We start from the raw sequence: 27,537 nt of genomic DNA on the forward strand, positions 1-27,537 counted from the left end.
TGCAGAAAAAAATGATAAAAATGTGATACCCATTGTACTGATTCACTTAGTCTATATATATCTTTGCTATTTTATAAAATATTTTACTTTGATGTAATCCACATCTAGTGCATTTCTTTCCATAGAAATGGTAGTTTTAATACAACCACTTTTTTCTCCTTATCAAAAGTTAACTATTATTTTGTAATTACTCAGAGGGATAAGGCTACTATATCACTCTTATCTCGAACAGGTCAAATATTTAGAATGGGATTAAACCCTATTGAGATGACAAGAAAGTATGGAAAGGTATGATTTCCTTTGGGATAGATTATCGTTAGTTATGGGGCAAAAATGAGGTTGTGGTGGGCAAGATTCTGCCTTTGGTCACGTAGTACAGTCTGAAGAGTGTGCTTAGTAACGTCTGAAGAGTGCAAGTGCCGTCTGTGTGTGCTTTAGAGCCTTCTTAATTCGTCCATTTCTGGGACAAACAGGCCTAATTAAGTGTTTGTGGCACCCTCCCTTAAGTCACTTAACCCCCCCCCCTCCTCACAAAAAAAAAAAAAATATATATATATATATATATAAATATATATATAAATATATATATATATATATGCTTATTTATGCTTAAACAGCTTATTTCACTCACTTTCAGAGAACATTATATACTAGTATATTGTAAGGCACTTTAGAAATACACATTTTAATCATCTGCCAATATATATATATATATGCGACATTTTAATCATCTGCCAATATATATATATATTGGCAGATGATTAAAATGTGTATTTCTAAAGTGCCTTACAATATACTAGTATATAATGTTCTCTGAAAGTGAGTGAAATAAGCTGTTTTAATGACATGAAAATGCCAGTGTTGTACATGAACTTTAACTGAGAAGTAGGTTAACCAGAAAAAATTATTATATAACAGGCATCAAAGATAAATACCAGGCAATTTTGAAACCAAAGCTGCCTGTTCTAATTGTCTGGGGGAAATTTAACCAAAGAATGCTGTGGACATTTTTAATTTGTTCAAATAGGAAATGACAACAAAGAGGTGAAGTAATGGCTGGGATATGGTCAAGCAGCTGTGGGTAAAAAGAATTGAAACATTCTTACTTGTCATGGGTAAAGAAAGTGCCAAGCTTGAAAAGAATTTTGCAAAAATTGATCCTGCCCTCCCCCCCCCCCCCTGCTCTACACTCGTGCACACACACTGCGCCAGATTAGCTTATAAAAGCGAGGAAAAAATAGTGTGTGTGTGTGTGTGTGTGTGTGTGTGTGTTTGTGCATGCTCACATGACATGTACAGGTGTATGTGCACATGTACAAGCATGCATTAATGGAAAAATTCATTTAGGCCATCTTGAAGCCCACCTCCCATCTTGATGCGACAGACACTTCTTAATATAAAAAGGAATAAAATGGATTATTAGATATCCTAGCTAGGGTCATTAGAAGATATCAATTTCATCTCCATTCTCAGCTTATTAAGCCAACTATCAGCCAGGTGCTAGTGTATTAATATAATTTCTCCTGACACGGCCACCTAGTAAGGCTGTTCTTTCCTTTGACAATTACATATAATGATTTAGGACTATCTGTACATGGCCAACAAGAATAAGTGTGAAAAAAGAAAATGAGAGAATTAAAAAAACTATTTGATACCCCCTCTTGTGTGTGAATTTATAATTAAGCAATGTAAAAGCAGTTAAATGTGCTGACCATGCTTTAGATATGATGTTAATTTTATGGATTCAAAGATTCGAAGCTGCTGGAAGATCTGATGTAAAATTTGATCATTTTTGATCATCTGTGCAGATGTACAAATATAATGTGTACACAACACATGCCAAATTTGTAGGCAAGCAAGTTTTGTCCATGCCGATAGTTGTAGATTTGGCAGGTTGTGTGAAATGCACTGTAGTTTGCCAAGTCTGTGGTAAGATGAAACCAACAGTTCACAGGTACATGTACCAAAAACAAATTTTATATCATGTTATAAAGTAGTTTAAGATAAAAAAAAAACTTTCCACAATGATTTTGGATATTTTGGTTGATTATTCTCAGTGATACATTGAGATAATAGTAGGAATTAACACAGTACTGCACTGTATGTATGTATGTATGTGGGGGGGGGGGGGGGGGTGGAGTGGAGATGAGATGTGCCAATGTTCTCAAAGCATGCCAGCAAGGGTCCGAATTGGTAGGTAAATAGACATTGATCAAAACCTTCAATATGGGATGAAATGAGAGGTGAAGTGGTCTGTCAGATGGTTGAGATGGGCATTCTGCACGTAAATATCACCAGGTAGCTGGGGGTCTTCATTTCAATGAGCCTAAGTGGGGCCTGGCACATTAATTCACACAGGACTGAGATTTTTCCGCGTTTTTAAAATTAAATTCTGCTGGTTATTGAGATTCGTCAAGGTTAAGTGTTGGGTCCCATGAGTTTTTTTTTTTTTTTTTTTTTTTGAAACCTAGGCTCATGTCTGCAACAGTCCTTATTGTAATCAAACTGGTGACTGCTCAGCAGCAGTCCATGAATTATATACTTAATCAAAGCTACCAATTTTGGTCAAAATCTGAATGATCTTGGTATCAACAGCACTTATTGTAAACATACTGTTTGTCTGCTCAGCATAAGTCCATAAATAATCACGGCTACCAATTAATGAATTCAGGCTAAAGTCAAGTGAAAGTAATATTGTGAGAGTGAAAATAGAACAAAAAAGAAAGTGAAAGGAAAAGAGGAAGAAGTTAATGAGGCGGAAACTGAAGGGCTATATCAGCCTTGCATGTGTGAGGGGGCCATAGTAGACTACCTGGTCAAGGTTAGGCTTAGACATCCATTCAGGATCATACACTGTATATACCAGTAGTCAGTAACTCAGTGGGTTTTATTTACACAGTGAGCATGGCACAGAGTTAATACAGATGCTTGCCCTGAACCTTAAAAACCATTATGCTTGCCTGGTAAATTTTCGATCCAGGTTGTGATCATTCTGAGAAGGTGATGAGATGATGTGAGATTTGAAAAAAAAAATGATAATAAAAATTGACTCCTGTCTGAAATACTAAGTGATCTGTGATGAAGGAAATGTAGGGACCTCCTCTGGTATTTACTATTTACCTTGCCACACTAGTTTGTTTGTGTGACGTGTTTAAGTAGTAAAGCCAGTATGATCACAGCAAACGGTTTCTTTTGTTGTAAAATAAAAGGGGAGCCAAAGACAGCACTGACTGCATTGTATTGTTTACCATGGAATGTTGGTTTTAGGGGAAGTGTGTAATTGTCACTTTGCAGTAATATTTTATTTGTTAAAACATTTTGCTTAGTACCTCTTGAATTTGGATAATTTTATTTAAAAACATCTTGGGCCAAATATTTATGTATTGAACTTGGTCCTTATTTTTCCCCTAGAAACGCAAGTTACCGTAGATCATTTAGTTACCCTGTTCTAGAAGAAATGTGATAAAGTAAAAATTAGTAAGACTGAGCTTAGAGGCTCCAAATAAGAAGCTGGTGGTGGAATCTTGGTGGAACCTAAGTGTGCAATATCAAAATACCTAATGAAATGAAAATAAATACATAAATAAAATTACATAGATAGATAGCTAGGCAGATAGATAAGCAAACCAACAGGCCTGGTTTTATTAGATGAAAACAGTATAGAATCGATATCTGATTGTGTCGGATACTAAGAACTTCTAAATGTCCCCTGGACACATGATTTGGCCTATTTTATGGAATGGATCCGTCTGGGAAACAAAAGTTTAATTAAACAGAGGAAGATAAATGTGTGTTGGTGATCTTTGTGACAGAAGACATCTAGATTGCAGGATCAGTATTGACAGGTCAATTAACAGTCTAATGTTTAAGCATCATGCATGAAGCTAACTGACTGATGGCAAATGGGGACAGGTATGTTTTTATTAACTCCAGCCTCTAGAACTGGTTCAATACTTAGGGATAAGTATTTATTTTTATTTTTTTATGTTTTGATGAACGATACTTGTCAAAGTGTACATGGACAGATGAGCCTTTATGATTGCTCATACTAAGAATGGGCCAAATTATTCGAGTGGGTATACTGGTACTTTTCTGCTTTGGGCTAATAGATTTTTTCTCCTGTTTTGGTGTCCTAGCTGAAGGCTAGTAGGCACAAGTTTAATAAGGTTTTTCATACAGACTGGAAGACTATCCCATTTTTAAGACTGGCTAAAAATGAAGATAATTCATGTGTTAATTGCTTTATGACCTCAGAATAAGATATGGACCATCCCATAGAAATATAGAACATTTTGAGTCATGCCTGTGATGCAAACATGTATATTGTACATAATACTAGTATTTGCATAATTTTGGCTTGGCCCATTATTTTTGCTTTTCATACAAAGTAACCCCCATTATGAAAGAAAACCAACAGTAATTAAAAAGTGATATATGAACCATTTATGCAAATATTACCCAAATGTTTTGTCACTGAAGTGACTCCAGTATTCACTTTTTTTTTTTTTTTTTTTTGAGAATTAACCCAGATACAGTACCTGTAGATTAAATTTTGTCCCAATCTGTCCTTCTGAACTCAGGGTGCATAGACTCTATGTGGACTGTACAAGTCTGAACATCTATTGAACCATGCCTAAATTGCTGCTTATGGACAGAAAATCTATCAGAGCTAAGCACCAACAGAAAACGAATTGATCCAGTTAAAGTCGGCTTAATCTGTATCTGAGTGAGATATGTCTCTCTGGCATTAGATGTACAGGCTAGCAGACTGGTCTACTAGTAGATTCTAACTTGGTAAAGAGAGGCTAAATTGTAGTTTTATATGAATTAAGGATCATCTTCTGTTAGCAAAATATAGAAATACCATTGAATATATATTGGAGTACATACAAGTGATGTATTGTGTGAGGAAGCTTTTTGTGTGTGAGGGGGAAAAATGACGTAATGCATTGATTAAATTTCTCAAGTGAAGTAACTATTGAGGATTCTGCCTTTTGTTTAAAAGTATTAACCATCGATGTGACAGAAGTGAATCTCAACCTTCATCCACCTGTAGTTGGCTGAGTGAAATGAAGTTTTGATACATTGCCTGGATTTATATATTGATCTTACTGAACAACCAGAAAAATGATATTACATCATTTTTGTAATTTCCTTCCGAAACTCCTTTTTTTTTTGTCATTCAATTAAGTTAGATAGAAATCTGAGTCTGCTGCTTTTAAATGTGGTGCAACATTGCCTCAGAGATATTATCAATTGGCTATTCATTGTTCAGCAAATTCATAAAAAAAAGATCTCACACATGCATATCTGATCTAGGAGATGTATTGATTAATCCTGGCAATTCATTTTTATCAGAAAGCACTCTCAGTTGTCAAGTAAAGGAGAGTTAGTGAATACCAATTGGCTTTTAACATGGCCTTTGTGAATGGCTTTGTGTCGGCTATCTCCTATAACTGATTCATATATTTATTACTTTGCAGTGTCAGTGAATGCAGATAAGCCTTGGTTGAGACTGCAGAAAAAAAATCATTGAGATATCATGAAAAGTACAAGTGAGATTTTATGTTGTTACAAATTGAAGTGTCTTTTTACTTTACAGAAAAAAAGACCTCTACCCTGAGTTTCAGAGGTCTCCGGAAAATCTTAAAGATCTCTACTATCTGTATGCCTTGATATCTGTCATTAAAACATTAGAAGCATTATTAGATAGTAGAAACTCACCCTTCTTTTTATTGGCATGTCTGTGTCATTACTGAAAACGGCAGAAGTATTAGATAATGTAAACCCACTCCTCTATTTATTGGCATGCATGCTTCTGTTGTTATTGGAAGCTTCAGAGGCATGCTGTTAGGGCAGAGATGGGTTCACAAAGTCCACTTGTTACTCAGGGCACCCGCTGTGTGCCCTCTTCCACTTGTTTCCTGACAGCGACCTGATCGAAATACCTGTGGGTTGAGTACACCGTGTCCCTGATTGAAACCCAAATACACAATGTATGATAAATGATATAGTATTTGGCCTTTATTTCAGGACTGCAGCAACTGCTGCAAGGCACAGTTATTTTGGGACAGTGGGACATGTGCAGTTTATATTCCCTTCTCCTTGGAGTTCAGTGTCCTTCACATAAAAGCAACGGAGTGTTGTGCTCAAGTTGACTCTGTTTAATCAATAAAAGTTGGAATTGATAAAAATTTGTGCAACATTTTGACTTTTGTTAACCAGACTATTTGTCTTGAGATGAAGTCTTTCTTTCCAGTGTAATATAATCTGTACATGAACATGACTAACATGTAAATTGTGTCTGTGTGAGCACAAGGACAAGAACACTAGAATAAACCCTGGATCCACGACCTTAAAAAAAATTCCACATTTCATTTTTTGAAAGGATCCATTGTACAACAGGGCTGTTCTGAAAATGATAAATGATAAATCACGTACTTATCGTCTCGGTTTCTAGGGCAGCTTGTTTTGTTATACCTGTAAATTCCCCGCGGGTCTGTTCAAATTAGTCCAATTAACTGAAATTTGAAACACGGACACGCGTTTGCTTGTTGAAATTCTTTTAAGGTAGGCATAAAGGTATTTGGTGATGTAGCCTACCTGGATGAGGTTTGTTGTACACCTGTAAATCAGAAGCATATGCACACCTGTAGAGATGATGAATTGCTAAAATGTTGAAAAAATTTAGGTGGAATGCTCGAGTCGTGGGAGTGGTACAAGTACATACTTGTCAGCTTGTGAGCTCCTTAGGGTCATGAATAATGATGATAATGCTTTTTCTGGGGAAGACTGTATGCTATTAAAGATGCCCATTATTGAATTTATTTGAATTTTGTGCATAGAATAAGATATTTTACAGTATGTGTACAACTATTAGTACAAGATTTTCTTCATTTTGCACATGCATGTAGGTGGCTATTTGTTATTATATGCTAGAGCTCTCTTCCTTTAAAGAAGCTAAAGCTCATTCATGCATCAACTTAAGCTATAATTCTGCCGAGACTTAACCTTCATATGGATGCTACTTTTAGATTAAAGAAAAATAAGCAAGAATCCCCAGTGCTTGCTAGTTATGGAACTTACTGAATAGAATTAGGATAAACCACAGAACTCACCCCAGCATAAAATCGCACCGTCAATTTGCTCAGTGTAAGCTGTTTACAGAAGTGATGTCCAGAAATTGATGGCAAAGTTTTATCTATTTTCGCCCAGTCCTGCAATGAAGAACCTTATGATTGGTTGTTCGAGGAGAGTTTCGTCAGTTTGGCACAATAAGTCCATGAAAGGCTCTGATCACAGCATGCAAAAAAAAAAAAAAAAAAAAAAAAAAAAAAATTAAAATCTGAAAGCCTCACGCCCACAAAACAACCAGTGACAAGCCTGAAGATATTTTCTTTGGTTTGTGCATACTTGGCTTATCAAAGTATGCATTCAGACAAGGATAAGCATGGACCGATATAGGCCCAAATGACACACACACACACACACACACACACACACACACACACACACACACACACACACACACACACACACACACACACACACACACACACACACACACACAGGATGCTGAATGTAATTTACAAGTGATTTAGCAGTGTCTAGGCCAGATTTAGTGATGCCATTAAGACCTTAACCAGTTGGGATTTATTTAATTTATATACTTGTAATTTATATGTCTGAACAGAGGAAGGGTAGAAGGCTACTAGTCTTGGCTGAGGTGAGGATATTAGACTACAGGAGGCATCCTGGGTAAAGTGCTCTTCCATCACCTGTCCTCCCTGGGCTTGCTGTGATCTCCAGCCAGATCAGCTTACTGATCTTCACCCCTGTGATCTTGTTGTGATGAATTACTACAGGCTCTAGTATATATGCTAAGAGTGTGTTATTTGTAGTTCTTGATCATTAACTTATGGGAGGTATCAACCTAAACCCACCAGCCCACCAAAAAAAAAAAAAAGGAAAAAGTGATTATAGATTACTCTCTGTTGAATAAATTTTAAAAAGTTATAAAGTGGTTGCCATACAATAAAATATGTAAAAGTTGTATTTGTTTGAAAAAAAAAAAGAGTTAATTTTTAAGATGTATTTTATTATAATACTTAGTAGTATGTATGCTTATTATCAGACTAATTACACCAAGATAATACTTCAAACAATACTGTGAATAAAAATGAAAAATAAGAAATATGACAAATTGGAAATTAATGATGTTTCTTATTCATGTATAATTTTGATTTATAATTGCTCAAAGTTAATATATATCAAACTTCACAGAACAATTCCAAGGAATGCTACTTGCAGCAAAAACTACTAAAACTGAAATGGACATCTGTTTCCAAGTCAGAATAATTGAAGAATTCTGTTTTTATGCCTCCAGTCTGCATGTATTTTAGGAATGACCAAATGACTTTAACAGAGCAAGAGATTCTCCTTGATTCCAGAGATTCCTTGCCTGGCCAATGTTTTGATCAATGACCCATTACCAACTCTAAATGTCCAGTCTGGACCAGAAGGAGCCTGGTTTTACAGAAAATCTTTGATAATTTGACCTTCACTAAATACACAGTAGCTGTGGTGAGTGGGTAACCTTTAAGAACTAGCATACCCAATCAGTGCTACTGGACAAACTAAATGATAGACCAATCATGATCAGGAACTGGACTGGACTGGGCCTGTTCACATACTGGACTAACTTAGACCATTCAGTAATGTTAATTAACTGCATTGGCTTGCACTGACTTGGCTTGTTCACAGACTGTATGCTTAATTAAATACACCAGTCACTATAACTGGTCTTTTCCATGCCTGTTTTTACACTTGCTGTAGACTAACTTATAGACCACCCAATAATATATATATATATATATATATATATATATATATATATATATATATATATATATATATATATATATATATATATATATATATGTTAACTACATTGACTGGACTGGCTTGTTCACATACAGTAGTAACTGGGACCAGTCACTGAATGGACTATGCCATGCAGTAACTGGACTGGACTTGTTCACATACTGGACTAACTTAACCAGTCTCTAACTGGACTGGGCTGGGCCTGTTCACATACTGGACTAACTTAACTAAATGAACTAACTTAGACCAGTCAGTAACAGCTGGGCCTGTTCACTTACAGAAATAGTCTAATATGTTACTAATCATTACCAGTTGAAAGATTACATATAGTATTGTAGGTTCAGACATTGTGCCTATCTCAGTATCTGAGTCTTTTTTTCATCTTTCACTGGTTTAATTGTGAGTTCACAATACACATACTGCATAAATGAGTTAAATTGATCAATCATAAAGTGGCAAACCACTGTCAGTAAATTAACTACATGTAAGAGTCATGGGGAATTCAGATACACTGTAAACGCACGTTTCATACCAAGTTTTACCCTTAGTGAATTTGATTTAAGTACTACTTCTACTTACTAGAAGAAATTTAATAAACACATTATTAATTGTCATCAGAAACAAAGAACCAAGATCGTCATTAGCACTAGTTACTGTTTGTGTTCAGTGTATAAGATATTGAGGGAGGAAAATCAATAAAGTGAGGAAGAAGGACTTGATACAACACAGAGGGCCTCAGTGCTACATTAGTACTAAGTACTTTGTAGAAAATTACAGATTTCTGGTATAAATTGAAAGATCATGTCTTCAGTGATGACCTTCTCTTTGTCCTTCGTGCTGATTCTGTGCATGGTAACCTTAAACCGCATTCCCAGAGATAAGATCGATCCAACTAGATCGACCTAACTCCCTGGGGGTTCACGCTAAATAGCTGTCAGCCGAGCGGGCACGAAAGTTAATTACCCCCTTACAGCTTGTAGTAGGCAGGACGGACATTTAAGCCGGATTATCTGACAGTAATCTGGTGAAGACTCCCCAAGGGGATAGATCGATCTAATATCTATGGGAATGTGCCCTTAAAAAAATTGATTTGTACAAACTGGTGTTAATCCACTGTGGGGCAATGTGGTTTAGAAAGGAGCTTTAGTCCCCCTCCAAAATTGGTCTAAAATCTTAGATCAAATATGTCATTCCAGTTTGACCCAAGGTAATTCTGTAAACCGTGACCATTATTTCAGTTAGATAAAAGTTTCTGCCTGTTTTATAACAAGAAAGATGTGGCTAATGTTTAAGACCAGTAACTTTAGTGAGTGGACTCATCAGAAAGTACATGTATATAGTAAAACATATAGTAAAACAAATGATTGGTCTAAGAGGTAAATCTCTCATGTCTCAGGGAAGTTGAAATTTCCTTATAAGATTGTCTCCTGTTTCAGATACAGAAAATCGATTGAGATTCAGTGCCGAAGACAAATGTGTCTCCAGAGAGAATGGTGCTGATGATTTAGTCTAGCTCTTGAAATATGAAGTGACATTTGAGATTTAAACTGTCCGTTTGAGTCAATAAATTTTAAATGAGAAGGAGACAGCATGTCTGTTTTGTATTGTAATCAGGTGCTTTCATTTCTTATCTGATAGATCAGTAATGAGTGCTTCATTTATTGATGGTTGAGTTTTAACAGTTATTTACGGATCCCTGGTGTGAGACTCAATATTGTCCATGTTTAGTTGACAGTGTTGTGAACTTCATAAGGAACAGTAAATTAATGGCATTTGAATGTAAAAAGACAACAGAAGCTGCTTAAAGTTGTATGCTTCTCTCTGAGAGAAAGAGAGATAGAGAGAAGTAGGGATGAGGAGAAATTAAGGGACATTATAACAAAGAAAACACAAAATTACAGTTAATGATGTTGCAAATTAAATCAATATGGATTCATATCAAAAATCAATCAAAAACATCTTTCGAAGTAGACTGGGAACCTGGCTTAATTTCGTTTAAATTGCAATATTGGAAATTAGTCATGCATCTACATGTTAACGAGAAGTGTATGCGAGCTGCACGTATGATGTGCACGCACTGGCACATCAGGAAAAGTCATCATGCAAAACAACAACTCCGATATCACCTCAGGTGCAACATTCGCATACATGAGAGCCATAATGTGAGAAAATTGTCTTCCAAATTACCTGCTATTTTCATTGCAGTCTTCTTTTTTGCAGTATTATTTTGTGTATCATGTGGTAAAACAAGTAGAGAATGTGAGAGAAATGTGAATATTGCAGATATCACTAGCAAAGGTCTATATACGGAGACATTAAGTGGTTGGCTGCTGTTGGCACCCAGAGCCAAATTTTTGACTTATGTACAATAGGGATTTACTGTGCGTATCATTTTACTGCTGAGCTAGAAAGCAGGTGTCGGTTTTATAGATTTGACAAGTTATAACTTAGTCATTCTTGGACACATTTAAATGATTGTAGTATTTTAGTGATGCAAGAATTTAATTAAAAGAATGAATAGTAAGCCTTTGGTGAAAAAAAAAAAAGCAAGAAAGAATTATACTAAATTGAAGAAAATGCAAGAGAGTGAGGAAGTAATGAAGTGGCAGACCTAGGGATATGTGCACATGTAAAGGGATAGATAACTTCCCAATTTACTTTTATTGAATGTTAAGCATCCAAGCAAAAACTCAAAATTATGCAATTATCATTAAGTTTGAACAGCAAGTCAGTGAGTTATACTTGTATGATTGTTTACATTTACCAGTAAATGGCTTTGGCTCATGAACATAAATGCGCTTCAGTCTTTGCTCTTGACTATATATCATTGAGCATTCGGCTCCTTCTAAAATATTGCTGTATTTACTTTGCAAATCAGTGTCTAAATATCTCCTTGAGGTATTAGAACTAACTTTAAAAAAAATTTGTGTAAATATCATTATATGCATACATAAACACTCCTTCAGAATGTGTATTACCAATCATGTAGAAAATTATCCTGCAGGGAATGCATGTAATGTTATTTGGTATTTATGCTGAAGAGGCCCAATCATCAGCCACTTTGTGTATGAAAATACTCATGATGACTAGTCTCACTGTCTCAGTATAAATTTGCATTGACTTGATACATGTAGGCGGTGATTCATGCCATATCCAGTTATTTGCATACACATTTTGTGAGCAAAGGCCCCCGGGATTATACCTTTTTCTGCTGAGACAAAAAAATCCGCCCAGGCAAAGGAGACAGACGGGCAGGGAGACTGAAAAAGCCCTGATGTACTAAGTTTGTGCACAAGGAAAAGTATAAAGTTTGCAGTGGTTATTAAAATGAATACTACAAAAAGAGATGTACCCACCTGACTCTGTTAGGGAGGGTTTTTTTTCTGTTGAAAATTGGTTTTTATCCCCTGGAGTTAACATTTTTAGGTGGATGTCAGAGGATAAGAGTTGGGCTGTAATTTAGCTTCTACATCTATCAGATGTTCACATTTATAACACAGTATTGCATCTGATATATTAGTCTGTTGACTGAGTGTTGAACTGAAAAGATAGAGTAACAGCAAGTTGATGCTAGACATTGGTGCTAAGAGGTTAAGGTGAAAAAACTTGCCTTAATTCACACCGTGTTCTTACAAGGAAGGAAGCAGTGTGCAGGTGGCTTAAACCAGACGTTCAGAGATCTCACTGTGAACTTTAAAAGTGCTAGTTCACTCACCTACATTACTTGTCACAAACACCCTGCACTACAGGGTGATCAAAGTGACTAAAGGATATCAATGTACTAGTATGCATTTTGGTATCATGGCTTTGAGTTGTTGTTCAGGATACAGGTGTATTATTATTATATATACTCCCTGAAACGTGTAGGTCAGACAGGGTTTAAGGGCAGAGGAAGCTGTAAAGGTGGGGGAGGAGGTGAAGGCGGAACTTGTACCTTCTCACATCTGGGTTAACATGAGCCACAGGTGTGTACTGAAAGAAATGGGCCAAAAGTAATACTAGCTCTCAGAAAAACCTTAGATTTATGCCCAGATATTTCTCCTTCTGTTTTAAATAGATGTTGTCAACTGAGATATTAAGTAATAAACATATAGGTCTTTGACGTTTGTTTTCATTCCATCTTTCAGGGGCATTCCTGATCCCATACAGATATTTCTCCTGTTTTAAATAAATGTTGTCAACTTAAATATATATATTAAGAAATAAAATAGATTTGTGACATGCTTTTTAATTCTTTCTAGGTGCGTTCCTGATCCCGTACTTCATCTTCCTGGTGGGAGGAGGCATCCCTGTCTTCTTCCTGGAGGTGTCATTGGGACAGTTCATGAGTCAAGGAGGACTGGGGGCATGGAACATCTGTCCTGTCTTTCAGGGTAAGGCTCATCGCACGTGTGTGTGTGTGTGTGTGTGTGTGTGTGTGTGTATGTGTGTGTGTGTGTGTGTGGTGTGTGCATGCACACAGGTAAGTATATACATGAAAGTATACATACAAGGACTAATTAACATACACATGCATGCAAAGTCACAAACATACTGCTGCAGTTCAGTTGTTAATGTAGTGGGTTAAAATTCTCTCTCTCTCTCTCTCTCTCTCTCTCTCTCTCTCTCTCTCTCTCTCTCTCTCTCTCTCTCTCTCACACACACACAGTAATTCAATTCTAGTGGTTCAGAGACTCCAGAGATCTTTGATTTAGATCCATTTTGTTCCTTTGTATCTGATTCAATGACGCAAGCAGTGCCCTCTTCAGTGTACCCAGCTATACATTTACCATGATTGTATTACAGTTCATTTATTTGATTACGTGATGTATAAATCATTTTGCTGCGTTCCAAGGGCTTTGACTAAGCAAGTAATTTTACATAGGTTTTTATATGTCTCATATCTCTTGTTCATGCCAGAAAATGCATACGTTTCACTTGAAATGCAGTAGGGCATGTAATTTGGAAAAAGGTGTATTAACCCACCACATTGTTATATGCTAGGATCTGGATCCTAAATATATGCATGTGTAAAGGGGAAGCAACTACCAAGTTTGTTTAGTTATCATACAAGTATTGCTACTAGTGTATCCTTTTGGTAAATGTCATGTTTTTTTTAGATATTGGCTGGCATATACAAGACATGCAATGGAAAAGGATGTGGTTGAAAACTACTTGATTAATTAGGGTGGGAGAGGGAGGGGGGGGATACAGGGTAAATTATTTTTATCGAAAGCAAATTAAGTATAGATACAGTATAACATGAAAACAGAAAAAAAGGATTGATCCATTTTACTTTGATCATGTGCAGAATATACACGAATGAAATTTTAATCACAGGAGAAGATGACATTGAAGAGAAAAGAGGCTTATCAAGCCACAGTAATTTTAGAATAAAATTGGTCTACTTCATTTGAAGTCATAGACATCATCTAAAATTTCCTAGTACCTAATAACATAAACATGTAAGTATTGAACTGAAACATAAGCCAGGTTTTAAGTGTGATGAAATAAGGCACAGTATTTCATATTGGTCTACTACCAATTTACCTTTGGTCAAAGTAGTATAGACTGAAATTTTGGTATAGAGTTCAGACCAGTTCCATTGTGAATTAACCAGTTGGTCCTTGGCACCTTGACTTACCTGTACTCCGTCTCACACCTGACGCTGATCCAGGTAAACCAGTCTGACTTCCAAGGTCATTCAGATATAGCAAATTACCCTTCTTACATTGTTCAAGTGTCTGTCAAGAATTTTATGTCTTCTGAAAAAGCCAGATAGAGCTGCCTGTATTCACTAATGTGAAGTTTGTATATTTTTTGGCAGAAGACCATTAGGCAGGCAAATAGACACCTGTTGTTGGAGTTCCCTGATATGTAGAACATTTCCTTCCATCCTGAACATCTCACAGCCATACATGTGTTGTGCGTGTATGCATTCAGTATAGATATGTTAAACTGTTTGTTCATTTTTTTTCAGTTCATTTGATGCCCCATGCTCCCATAATTATTACCATATAAGATTACATAACTCTGATGGGGCATGCTTTAGTGACAGCTAGAGGTGAATTGTAATCAAGCTGATTCAGCCTGGCTAAAACTATACTTGGAGGTCAAGGCTTCCTCAGCAGCTTTCGCACAAATACTAATGTGTGGGGCAGAGATTACACTTTGAAAGTGGAAGTAATTTGTATAGATTTATATCTGACCACTTGTAAGGCAAAGTAGACAAATTGGTTGGAGAAAATAATCCTTTTAAACAAACTTTCGATGGCCTATCCATTAAAAGTAATGGGCATGATAACATTTTATACATTGGTGATTATATTTCTGTTGACAGATCAATAAACTTGCAAAAAAATTATTGCTAGTTAATTATGAGTAAAATTTGCCATCCATCTTCATTAACAGTCACCTTCTTTAACAGCACTTGAGTATGTTTTTATACTTAACACTGTTTTGTGTTTAAGCATGGCATATGTATGCCATTTTAAGGTTAATAAACAGTTATAAAAGTCTATTTAGAAGCTTAAGGCTTGTCTGCTTTATTTTTTCAGATTATACAGGTCTGTAAGTAAAAAAAATGAATGAAAAACATAGTCTTGAATTTATGAATGCACACATGTACTGTCTTAAACCTTAAGACTGTATTGTTCTATATGAATTTTGGTATTCGCAAGCACTCATTACATGAACTTATTTTAGTTATTGTGACATAAAGTATAATTTCTAGGCTTGAGCATATACACTTGCTTAGAACCTCAAATGCCAATCACCATGGAAACCGTTCATATTTATTTTAAGAAGGATCAAATATAACTAGTACCACTAAATCAATGTGCTATGTGCCAAATGCATGATTCCTGCTTTAAATAGACTGAAACCTATCATTATAAAGGTGTTGACATTTTGCTTCCTTTGCATTGATTGGCTGGTAATCAAATGAATTTGGTCATTCTGTTGGAATTCAAGGAATAAGTTAATTGTACATATACTTGTATGAATGAATAGTATCTAGGTTGAAGGATAGCTGATATGTATATATGAGAGAGAGAGAAAGAGAGAGAGAGAGAGAGAGAGTTTGGGGGGGGGAGAGAGAGAGAGAGAGAGAGAGAAAAGAAGGTGAGAAAGAGAGCAAGAGGGAAAGAGAGAGAAAAAGAGAGACAGGGAAAAGAAAGAGAGAGAGAGTGTTGACTAAGTTGCAGGTGTTGATGTGGAAGGCACTGGATGGCTCAGGTGTTACAGATCATTTGAAGGATGCCTCTACAGTGGGAAGTCATGAAATTAATTCAGTTTCTAAGAACAAACAAAACAACCAATTATTTCCACACAGGTTAACCTACATATTCACCAATTTCTTGGTGATATTTGGATACGGTATACCTTGACGTAGAGGTGAAAGTGGCAGGCATTTTTCAAGGGAATAATTTAATTTTTGTATTTATGGCAGTCCATCGATCCCAGCACCATGCCTGGTTATTTGTCAGCCTTGCTGTCTCCTTTTAAATTTTTGTTCAGGAATATTGAATTTCATTATCATATTGCAGTACCGGTACATCGTTCTGTAGCCTCACTGATTTTGTCATAACTGTAAAGAAATAAATTGCAGTTCGTTGTAATGCCAGTTAATAACTTTTATTATTTTGACACGAAAAGGACAACTTGACAGACACATGAAATGTTTTTAAATCCATACTCATATCAGCTACTAAGAGCAAAAACTTCTTGAATCTGAGAATTCTGTACCTTCTTTAAACATAATGGTATAAATCTTGAATAATACAATCATACCAGTTGGTATTATTTGACCAAGTTGCTATTGTTACATTTACCTCTCCCAAAGAGGTTAATATGCTTTTGCCAATGTTGGTTTGCTATATTAGCAGCCTAAATTAAAAAGATATTGACAGATTTTGATAATATTTTTTGTGGAGGAACAAAATAGTCTAACTAACTTAAAATCCTTTCGATTTTGTTGGTGTTTCATGAATTTTATCAGTTAATTGATAGGAATTAGAATAGAGTTAGCTTGTTAGAGCTCTGTGTTCTCTGCTTGCGTGCTTTTTTCAAGTTGAAAATGCTTTGTAGTTTTGTCATGAAAAGTCAATATTGAATGTCGGCCTTGAGAGTCTCAAAGCCCGTCAAAATTTATGCATCAGGTGTTACGCAACCCAGATAAGTGTGCTCTTGAGAGACAGTTTTGTAGTACCAGTATATATATATATATTTGAGGAAAGGCTTGTTTTGGTAATTTAAGTTGCTCTGTTGTACATTTAGGCTGTCACTCTCATGAGAGGTGAAATAAATGAATTTCTGATCTTGAATACTGAAGATGAAAGAATCTTTTGAAAAATGTCGAGTTATGTTAACAATTATAATCATATGATATTGATAAATATCAATAAATGATTTTAACAACAACATCATTATAATCAGAGATAGTTATCAGTGTGATCAAGATTAAAAGTGTGTTTGCCTACAAACATTATTTGAAATAAGGTGCACAAAAATGATATACTGCTTACCACCCTTGAATGAGCTTATTATTTGTTCTCTGAAGACAGGAAGGAAGGTGGGGTCAAGAATGATCAGCACTTCAACTGCCCTGTGCAAAGGTTGCATGAACACCTCTCATAACTTAATTATCAACCATGCTTTTGGAAAGGTTCAGGTGGAAATATCAGTTAATGGATCTGTCTCTCCCTCTCCTGGAAAACGTGTAATAGCATATAACCTGGGAGCAGGCTTCCTGCTAGCAACATATGTGCTGACATAATATGTATATGTGGAATGCTCATTATTGTATATTTGTGAACATACACTTTTTTAACCGGCCATTTCAGGGCAATTCATATTTGTATCTTTTTTTCCTTTATGTACTACAGATCCTTACCAGTACTTGCATTTCAGGGCACTTCACATAATAGTATACAGTTGATTTTTTGTAATGTATATACATCCTTACTCATACAGGTGATTTTAGGGCGCTTCTCATGTGTCGTTGTTTTCTGAGGTGTATTTCCTTACAAACACCTGTCATTTCAGGGCACCTGTATTATCTTAGATTAGAGAACAGGTAGTTATCAAGGTGGATGAGGTCAGGCTGATAAATTTTTAGGGTTTGCCAAAAATGATTTTAACTGACCCAATAATGAATCGTTGACAAAAATAAATAAATAAATAAATTAATTAATTGATTAAAAAATAATAATTTTTTTTTTAAAGCTGAAGTTACATTACATCCTTCGTTTGGAAAAACAGACATGCACAAACTAACACAGTATGCATGCTAGTGTGTTTTTCCGAAATTGTGCATACAGTTTTGATGTTGTCTAACATGTGTCAATAAACAATTGTTTGACCTTCAGTCAAGTGTTTGGGAATGCCCTTGTGCCACTGTTTATACAGATTTATGGGACAGATCATGTTTTTCTTGTGAAAATTTGTTTTGAGCAGCTAGCTATAGCTAAGCTACGTCAGAGGAGTTGAATAGCGAAGAAGTCAACAAACATATTTCTTCTGACACTTGATCTGTTAATGGAGGGAAAAATTGGGGCAAACAATTAGTAAAACAAGAATGAGCCCTATGTGTTTATATGTCAAAGTGTGATACCTGTAATGTTTAGTAATTTTTTATATGCAGACTGTATGTGTCTAAATGCAACCTGATCACTGTCTGCGTCATTGCCCTCTGGTGCATCTGACTATGTTACCATTTCAGCATTTCAACCAACATAAGGCATTGCTTAGAAAACTGACAGTTCATACCTAACAATTATTGTCATATTTCAAGTTATTTTTCTATAGCAAGCCAAGCTTTTCTATAATTGCCTTTGTAAGTTAAACACATATTATAAGTGTTGGCTTTTTCGTGTGGCAATTTGCTGCTGTGTATGAAAATATCTTATAGTTAATCCATGTTTTTTTTTTTTTTTTTTTTTTTTTTTTTTTTTTTTTTTTTTTTTTTTTGTATGTTGGTAATTTACATATGAGAAGCAATTTACACAATTGCCTGAGAGGCAAGTTAAGCCCCTACTTACCAGGTATCACTTTACAGTTTGTGCGGTTTTGCATTGATTGCCTGCACAGCCACACCTCATTGTATTGAATTCATATCTGTGATCACGGTAAACATTCTTTGATGAATTCTTCTATGATAATAGTAAAAAAAGATCAACTACGCTGGGGTTCAGGTATATCATGATGCATCACTGGTCAACTGTTTGTTTTGAGAAGTGTTTTATATCTGTCAAGTCTATGATTATTTTTAGGTGAGCCTGTTTTGCACTTGGTATATTTCATTTTGTTATATCCCTAATAAAGCTGTTCATGATATCAGCTAAGTATTTATGAAAGCAGGTGGTACGTATAAGAGAGCTATATTCATGTCTGGAGAGTGCTCAGTGTGGGAGTACAAACAGAGATGTGGAGAGGGCAATTAAAGGAATATTCAGCTATGGATTTGTCTGCTTTGAATATCAAATTGTGAACAAGGGACACTTAATTTGTGGATAATCGAACATGAAGGTTGTTCAAGGATTTTTAAAGGACTTTGGTTATTTTTAGCATGTCAGAGTCATCATCTGTTGAGTTCATATGGGGTGATGTCTGTCTGAGAAATGTGGTAGTTGTGATTGTGCTTATCAGGTAACAGCTATGAGGAACACCTAACACATTTTGATTTATTGGATGTACAAACAGTTACTAGTAGGTGGATGTGTTTACATCCATGAGTTAGAATATAGCAAAACACAATCCTTGAAGCAAATTTGCTGGGTTCACCTGAGAGGGCAGTGATTATTTCATATAAGGAATTAAACAATCAAAAAAGATAAAAATCTAAGATTTGAGGACAAAGAGAAAGAGAGAGAGAGAGAGAGAGAGAGAGTCACATGTACATGAATTTTGAATGTACATGGTACATACTGGTATATAAAAATTTAGCTTACTTGGAATGAGAGTGATCTGCATAAAATCATCTTATATACTTCTGATCACCGTACATTGCAACTATTAATTGTAATAAGAATGCCTAGTAGCTGAATGAAAGTAGAGTTTAGTATATTGATTTCAATTAATTTTTTTCTCTTCACGGATCTATACACAAGTACCTGTATACGTATATGCATATAAATTCATACAAATGTTTAACTTCTTTAGGTATTGGTGTGGCCTGTATAGTAATAGTATTCTTGATGAACTGTTACTACATCATCATCTTGGCCTGGGACATCTTCTACCTGGTGGAGTCATTCACTTCAGTGTTGCCTTGGTCTCACTGTAATAACACATGGAACACAGATAGGTATAGTCGGCAGACACGTGTGTGTGTGTGGGGGGGGGGGGGGGGGGGGTACATTGGGGGAAGGAGGGGGTCCAATGATATACCCCTTTGGCTGGGGATAGGTTTGCACAGAATCAAAATTTGATCTTGGTTTTATGCTTTGTACCACTGTGGTACAAACCCCCCAACCTTTTTAATTATCCCCCACCCCAACCCCCAACTTTAAAATTTCTGGCTACAGACCTGATATGTATTTGTGTGTATGTGCTTGTGTTTGCAATATGTTCAATGTTTTTTTTTTTGAGTTAATGTAAATGTGTGCTTTCATACCTCTTTTTAAGTGCAATCTTTTTTCATATACCATTATATTTTTTGTGGAAGCCATATTTTAGTTTCCAAAATGGCTCATATAAATTGTGACAAAAGTGATCTTCATCCTTATTGAAGGAAAAGAATTACATATGCATGATTGTAACTGGACATTGATATTTAACCTTTCAGGTGCTCTGTGTCATTTAACAAGAATGTCAACGTCGGTGTCACACACTGCTCCAATGTGACAGGGACATTGTTTGGTACAAATGCAAGTTTGGTGAATGATTTGACGGTGAACTGTACCAATACAACCAACATCACTACAGTGGACCCTGTCGTGGAGTTTTGGGAGTAAGTTTACTTTGTAGAGATTGCATTCAGTGATGGCTTGTTAAAGCAAAAATATAAATTGAGAAAGCAATAGTTAAAAAAATTGGAATAAGAATAAAATGAAAGGATTAATGAAATGGAGAATGAGGTCAAGATGACATAACACCGTGATTTAAGTAGTGTATATTAAGCAGGCTGTGTGCAGTCAGAAAATTCTACAAACTATCTCTACCCGCCTTTCAATCATGGACACGGGTGTGCACACACACACACACACACAAGTACGCATGCGCATGCTAGCACGCATACGCACACATTTATCATCCATCATTTTTTGGTGGGAAGAATATATGTAAGTTATATATTTGTTCTGAATTACTCTACTTTTGTATGTATATTTTTCCTAGGCGCCGCATCCTGCAAATCTCTGGTGGAGTGGATGAAGTAGGCACTATTGTGTGGCAGCTGGCGCTGTCGCTGCTGGTCATCTGGATCATTGTCTACTTCTGTATATGGAAGGGAGTCAAGTGGACGGGAAAGGTGGGTTACTGTCGGTGGTTCAGGTTGTAGACTAGAATGGAAAGGTGATGCCAAGAGTTTAAAGTATCTTATTTCAGTATATGCATGTGGAAGAGGTTTGAGTGGATGTGGAAGGTAGGTGCTGGCTGTGATACATGTCTAAGACAGGGTTTCATGAAATAACTTGATTTAGGCTGAAAACTGGTTTTAACTTTTAGACCAAAATTGTGGTCTAGTTCAGTTCAAAATAAATAGATATTAACTATTGTCCATTTTAATAAAATAAATATTAGTCTTAAACATTAGCCTAGTCTTTATTGCTAGAAAATGGATATTTTTGATTAATTAAAATGTATTATATATATATATAATATTATCTCCCCATTCTTTATTCTCTAGGTTGTGTATTTCACAGCCACATTTCCCTACCTAGTGATCACAGCACTTCTGATCCGTGGGGTGACACTCCCCGGCGCTGAGAAAGGGATTGAGTTTTACCTCAAGCCCAAGTTTCACCTGTTAGCATCATATGAGGTAAGAAAGAAATGGTTTTACATGGAACTGTCTCTGCAAGCATAAGTGGCCTGATGGAAAAATGTATAATATAATTTTTTGGTTAATTAGGGCAAATGCAGCACAGAAATAGTGAATGTGTAATGAATGTGGGACTTTGCAAAAGATACAAAGAGAGTTGGAAATCTGGATGCTCTGGCATCTTGGTACTTATATTTCCCATATATAGCCACATCTAAGGTGTTTGCATTTCTGTATTTTTAAAGATCCACTTTTCTTTCTGAATATATATATATATATATATATATAACATAAACTGAAACACAGCAGGCTTACATGTATTCCATGTTTGTTAAATAGACTGCTTTGATCCAGATTTTCTTTATTGATTTTGTAGGTATGGATAGATGCTGGCACCCAGGTTTTCTTCTCCTATGCCATAGCCCTGGGAGCCATGATAGCACTGGGCAGTTATAACAAGTTCCATAACAACCACTACAAGTAAGTGGAGGAATCACACCATGTTAACTAACACAAAGTGTAAGCCTCAGATACCAGGGAGATGTTGAGAGAAGGGGGAGGGTAATGGGATAGAGAGTTGACTGTCTTAATTGTTATATTGTAGGTTTGGAAGACCCTTAAAGGTACATACGAACCGAGCATAGGTAGAGCGTGGATATCTAGTAACACATGTAAACCACTTCTTCTAGTTTCTTATGCGTCACAAATAAATTCGACATGCCAAGGGATAAACTGAATAGATCACTCGATCAGCCATAAAAGAGCTTTAGACTGCTCCTTTCTTTAAATTTTGGGTCAGGAATTTAACCTATTTCGTGACCTACTTTTCTGCCCCATTGACATACAGCATAGAATGCTAGCAGAAAAATCCGTTCAAACATAATTTTCGGGTAAAATTAAACACTGCCTTTTGGTAATTCTCTTAGTTATACTACTTGAAACTATATGCTGGCATTCGGTTGGTTTTATTGACAAAAATTGACTTTGTATGCATCTTTAATAAGGAGGGTTTAAAACATCATGCCTCATTAGCAAAATATAAAGGAGGTTCCTAAAAAGCATTTTTTTTTTTACTGTCATTATGCAATAGTCAAAAAAAAAAAGAAAAAGTCAAGTGACATCTTTTCTTTGAATCATGTACCATACCTCAAGCATCCTTTCTCTTTCTGTTTTTTTCCTGTAGGGATGTGATCATCATCTCCCTGGCCAACAGCGGCACCAGTTTGTACGCTGGTTTCGCCATCTTCTCCGTGCTGGGCTTCATGGCGTACGAGCAAGGCGTGGACATCACGGAGGTAGCAGAGTCCGGCCCGGGACTGGCCTTCATTGCCTACCCCAAGGCAGTCACACAGATGCCCATAGCACCGCTGTGGGCCATACTGTTTTTCTTGATGATCATATTTTTAGGATTGGACAGTCAGGTATTTCTAGTGATGTCTTGGGCTGAGTTTAAAATGATATTAAGGTCATTTGTCAGTATAATATACCTATATTTTACCCTCCAAAAATTTCAACTTTCTCTACCTCATGAAAAGGGAAATTTGTATATCTATTTCTCAGTATATGATACATCCAAAATTATAATTCATTTGATGAAAATTATAGTTAATTGGTGATAATAATAATATACAGTACGTCAAGTAAATTTCTAACAGGCAATGATTAAAATTTTGACAGTTTGTCTTTTTTATTTGTTATAAACAGCCAGTAAAAGCATTACCAATTTTTATTAAAAAATGTATGTACATTTCCTTCAGTTTGTTGGCGTGGAGGCCTTCGTGACATCCATATTGGACCTGTTCCCGAGACTCCTCAGGAAAGGCTACAACAGAGAGATCTTCATTGCCATCTACTGCTTTGTGTCCTTCTGTGTGGGCCTGCTCATGGTGACCAATGTAAGTGAATTTATTATTATTATTTTTTTTAACTGACCTCTTGCCAGGCAGTCCACATTATAGCTGCTAAATTTGGCAGGTTGTACGTGAGGTTTCTGATGATGAGTGATTATAGTCTTTGAATGGAGGAGGCAATAAATTCATGAAATAAAGCGTTTTTGATGGGGTAACACTTAGCTTTCAATAAACCTCTGAAATTAGGGATTTATCATGTGAGTTTTGCTGCTCATGCATGTATATATATGTGCACATGAATTGGCCAGGGAGATATGGTGAGTGAGTGTGAGCATGAGAGCAATTTGACTGTGAGCTGATTTTTGTATGTCATCTGTAACCAACTGAACCTGCTGAATGTACATTATTCTGTCAAAACATGATTGAAACTCTGTGCAGAAAAATAGCATGGTCTATCTTTTTTTAAAAACCAAGTTAAAACCAAATTAAAGAAGAACCATCAGTGTGAAGGGGGTTCTGTTGGATTCTAGTTCAATATTTTTATATGAAATGGAGCTTACAAATCAGACTACATGCTACCCCTTCCCATAAATGATTAATTCCATCACTTAATTCTCTGTTTGTCCAAGTCATTCATCCAGCACTCTGCCGGATCCAGTGCACTGCCATCTTTGCTCATCAACCCTAACCTTATCTATGTTCCAGGGAGGCATGTATGTGTTCCAGTTGTTTGACTACTACTCTGCCAGCGGGATAGCCCTGTTGTGGGTCTGCTTCTGTGAATGTGCAGCCATAGGATGGATATATGGTAGGAATATGGGTATATGTATATAGGCATAGGGTGGTTATATGGAATGTATATATGTAAAGCCATAAGATATATGGTAATTTATGCATAGCCATAGGATGGATATAAGGTATTATATCAGTATATGTATATAGCCATAGGATAGATACTATGTTTATGAATATATGTATGGCCATAGGGTGGATATGTGGAAATGTGTATATGAGCTCGTATATGTATTTAAGGAAATGACAGGGTAATGTTGGGGTGCAAGCAATTTATGGGCGTCAAAATATAAAGAATAATTGCTTATGATGTTATGAACATCTGAAAATATTTGGTCCCATTTTCAATCTTTAGTTCAAATTTTTTTATTTCAAAATCTTTGACTGCTGTGCATTCTGTTTTGTGTTTCCAGGTGCGTCCAGGTTCTACAAGGACATTGAGCTGATGCTGGGCTTCAAGATCCTGCCCTGGTTCTGGGTCTGCTGGATTGTTATCACACCTCTGATAACCATGGTAAGTATAGGGGAGGGCAGTTGATTCAGTACCTGCTGAAGAGCATGACAGACACAACCAGATGACTTCATGAAGGATGTAACTTTCTGTGGCGCAGTGAGATATACGAGTCCCTGCCACTGTTATGAATTAAAATGCAATGTGCATTTATGAAAAGTTAAATCTGGATGAAATGGTGATAAGTTAGATAAAATTGAGCATTAATTGTGCACTTGTTAACTGATATATAACATTTTAAAAACTCTATCAAGATCTTACCTGTAATTAATCGGCTATCATGTTTTAATTTCAAAATAAAAAGATTAAATGTGTAAAATTTTTAACTTGCAGATCATTTTACAGTTTACTTTTTTCCTTCCCAGGGGATGTTGATCTTCTTCTTTGCGACCTTCAAGCCGCTAACATACAACAAGACGTACGAGTACCCTCCGTATGCACAGGGCCTGGGCATGTGCATGGCATTCGCATCCATGATCTGCATCCCGCTGACGGCACTCTACAGGATAGCTAGGGCCAGGGGGACATTGGCTGAGGTGAGTGGACAAATTGTGGACCTTCTGAGGAACAAAGGTTCTCTCTCTCTCTCTCTCTCTCTCTCTCTCTCTCTCTCTCCAGATATTTAGGATTTAAAGGTAAGTAATCTAGACTATAAACTGTTTACAGCAAGTAGAATGATGCAGTTTCATTTTAGAGTCAGTGGAAATGTTTTATATCTGGTTGACAATAATAATGATGTTAGAACCTGTTGGAAATTAGCTGTAGTGGGTTTAGAAAACTTAGCACAGAGTATTTATGAGTTGTGACATCACTGTGCATTGTGTGTGTATCTGACATCACTGCATTGTGCGTGAATGTGGCATCACTGCATTATGCTTGTATGTGACATCACTGCATTGTTCATATATGTGGCATTGCTGTGCATTGTGTGACATCATGGTACAGTGTATGTGTGTGACATCACTGCATTGTGTGTGTGTATGACATCACTAAATTGTGTATATGGCATCACTGCATTGTGTGTGTGTATGTGACATCATTGTGCATTTTGTATGTGACATCACTGCATTGTGTATGTGACATCTCTGTGCATTCTGTATGTGACATCACTGTGCATTGTGTATGTGATATCACTGTGCATTGTGTATGTGATATCACTGTGCATTGTGTATGTGATATCACTGTGCATTATGTGTGTATATGTGGCATATCAGGTGATATACTTGAAGGAAATGTCATACTATGGTTCAGTCGTAATTGCTTGTTTTACTTTCTTAGGTATTTTGTTCAACATTTTATGTGCTTAATATTTTTGTACTATTTACATTGTGGAGAGAAAATTAGAAATTGGAGTGTAACATGATAACTATTATAGCTAGATCTTGTCACCCAAGTAAATAGATAAAGAGGGACCGTACAGCTGCTGTAGTGCATGTTGTTAAATACTGTGGATTAATTTGCTGTTTTGTTGTGCAGTTTTTTAACAACCCAGACACCTTCAAATTGGTCTGAGGATTGCTTTTGACAATGTATTAATGTTTACTGAACGTGCATGTGTTGTGCAGTGTTGAATTTCTGGAGTGATGCGTTTACAACGGTTACTGTTGCTGTACACTGTAGCTTTTCTGACTGTACATGTATTATGGTTTGTTTGGTGGTTTTGATATTGTGGTGTTGGTGTAGTGAGCAAATGCACAGTACTGTTACAGTAGTTTTCACTGTATATGTGTATATGTGCAATACTGACTAAGTACTGCAGTCATGATCTGGTAGTTGTCACATAGGTATATTCACCTTTAAAATTGTTGTACAACATTCAGTTTGATTGCTATAAGAATTAGAATAATATAACATTCCTAAAAGCTCAACTAAAGATAGTTGTGGCCTTATACATCAATCCATCTGTGTTGCCTCTCTTTTGAGGTTTCTTTTGTTGTAAATGTTTGTTTGAGTGTTGCACTGGAAATGTAGTTGTTTTCAGCATTTATATATTAGTCAGCCTTGTGTCCTGTGTAGTCTATAACATGCTGCATTGCTTAATTGGCAGTTATCACTGCTTTTTTCAAATTTTAGTTATTTGATTTATAGTGTAACATAGATAAAGTTGTTGATTTGCCTTTATTTTTGTTCTTCATTTATTAGCAGTTACTTCTGATCAATACTTACCTCTGTAATTCAAGCTTATCTTCAAACACTGCATTCACTGATAACTATATGTTAACTTTTACCATAAAACAACTTTGAATAACAGAACTCGACTAAAAATTTCTGCTTCTTTTACTAACAATATGACAATTAATATGTATTAGACACGTTACTTTATAACTGAGTTGACCAAACTAAACTATTTCTGATGTCACTGACAAGTGGCAATGACTGGGTAAATTCTTTTAACATTATGCAGGGCTCACACCTAGGAGTTTTTTTTTTAATGAAATCGATTTGTTCCTAATTTACAACCAAAAGGAATTTTTTTTACCAAAGCAGTAATGAATTTTGGAAATTTCTATTTCACTTTCTCTGGCAAAGAAAGCGTTTTG

The 27,537-nt window shown here is 36.0% G+C and overlaps 1 protein-coding gene across 2 annotated transcripts in view; it reads left to right on the forward strand.

Moving 5' to 3' along the window:
* Positions 1 to 27,537, forward strand: part of LOC106180477 (sodium- and chloride-dependent taurine transporter-like) — a 35,286-nt gene that overhangs the window by 2,600 nt on the left and 5,149 nt on the right. For both annotated transcript variants that reach the window (XM_087014871.1, XM_087014870.1), the window contains exons 3-13: positions 13,125 to 13,256; positions 20,023 to 20,167; positions 20,648 to 20,812; positions 21,199 to 21,331; positions 21,710 to 21,844; positions 22,221 to 22,324; positions 23,028 to 23,265; positions 23,602 to 23,739; positions 24,400 to 24,502; positions 24,900 to 25,000; positions 25,363 to 25,533. In XM_087014871.1, the coding sequence (XP_086870997.1) occupies positions 13,125 to 13,256; positions 20,023 to 20,167; positions 20,648 to 20,812; positions 21,199 to 21,331; positions 21,710 to 21,844; positions 22,221 to 22,324; positions 23,028 to 23,265; positions 23,602 to 23,739; positions 24,400 to 24,502; positions 24,900 to 25,000; positions 25,363 to 25,533 (1,565 nt within the window). The remainder of the gene's footprint in view (positions 1 to 13,124; positions 13,257 to 20,022; positions 20,168 to 20,647; positions 20,813 to 21,198; positions 21,332 to 21,709; positions 21,845 to 22,220; positions 22,325 to 23,027; positions 23,266 to 23,601; positions 23,740 to 24,399; positions 24,503 to 24,899; positions 25,001 to 25,362; positions 25,534 to 27,537) is intronic.

Source organism: Lingula anatina, chromosome 6 (genome assembly GCF_051362555.1).
Source record: "Lingula anatina isolate TDL-2025a chromosome 6, LinAna3.0, whole genome shotgun sequence".
NCBI classification, from domain to species: Eukaryota; Metazoa; Brachiopoda; class Lingulata; order Lingulida; family Lingulidae; genus Lingula; species Lingula anatina.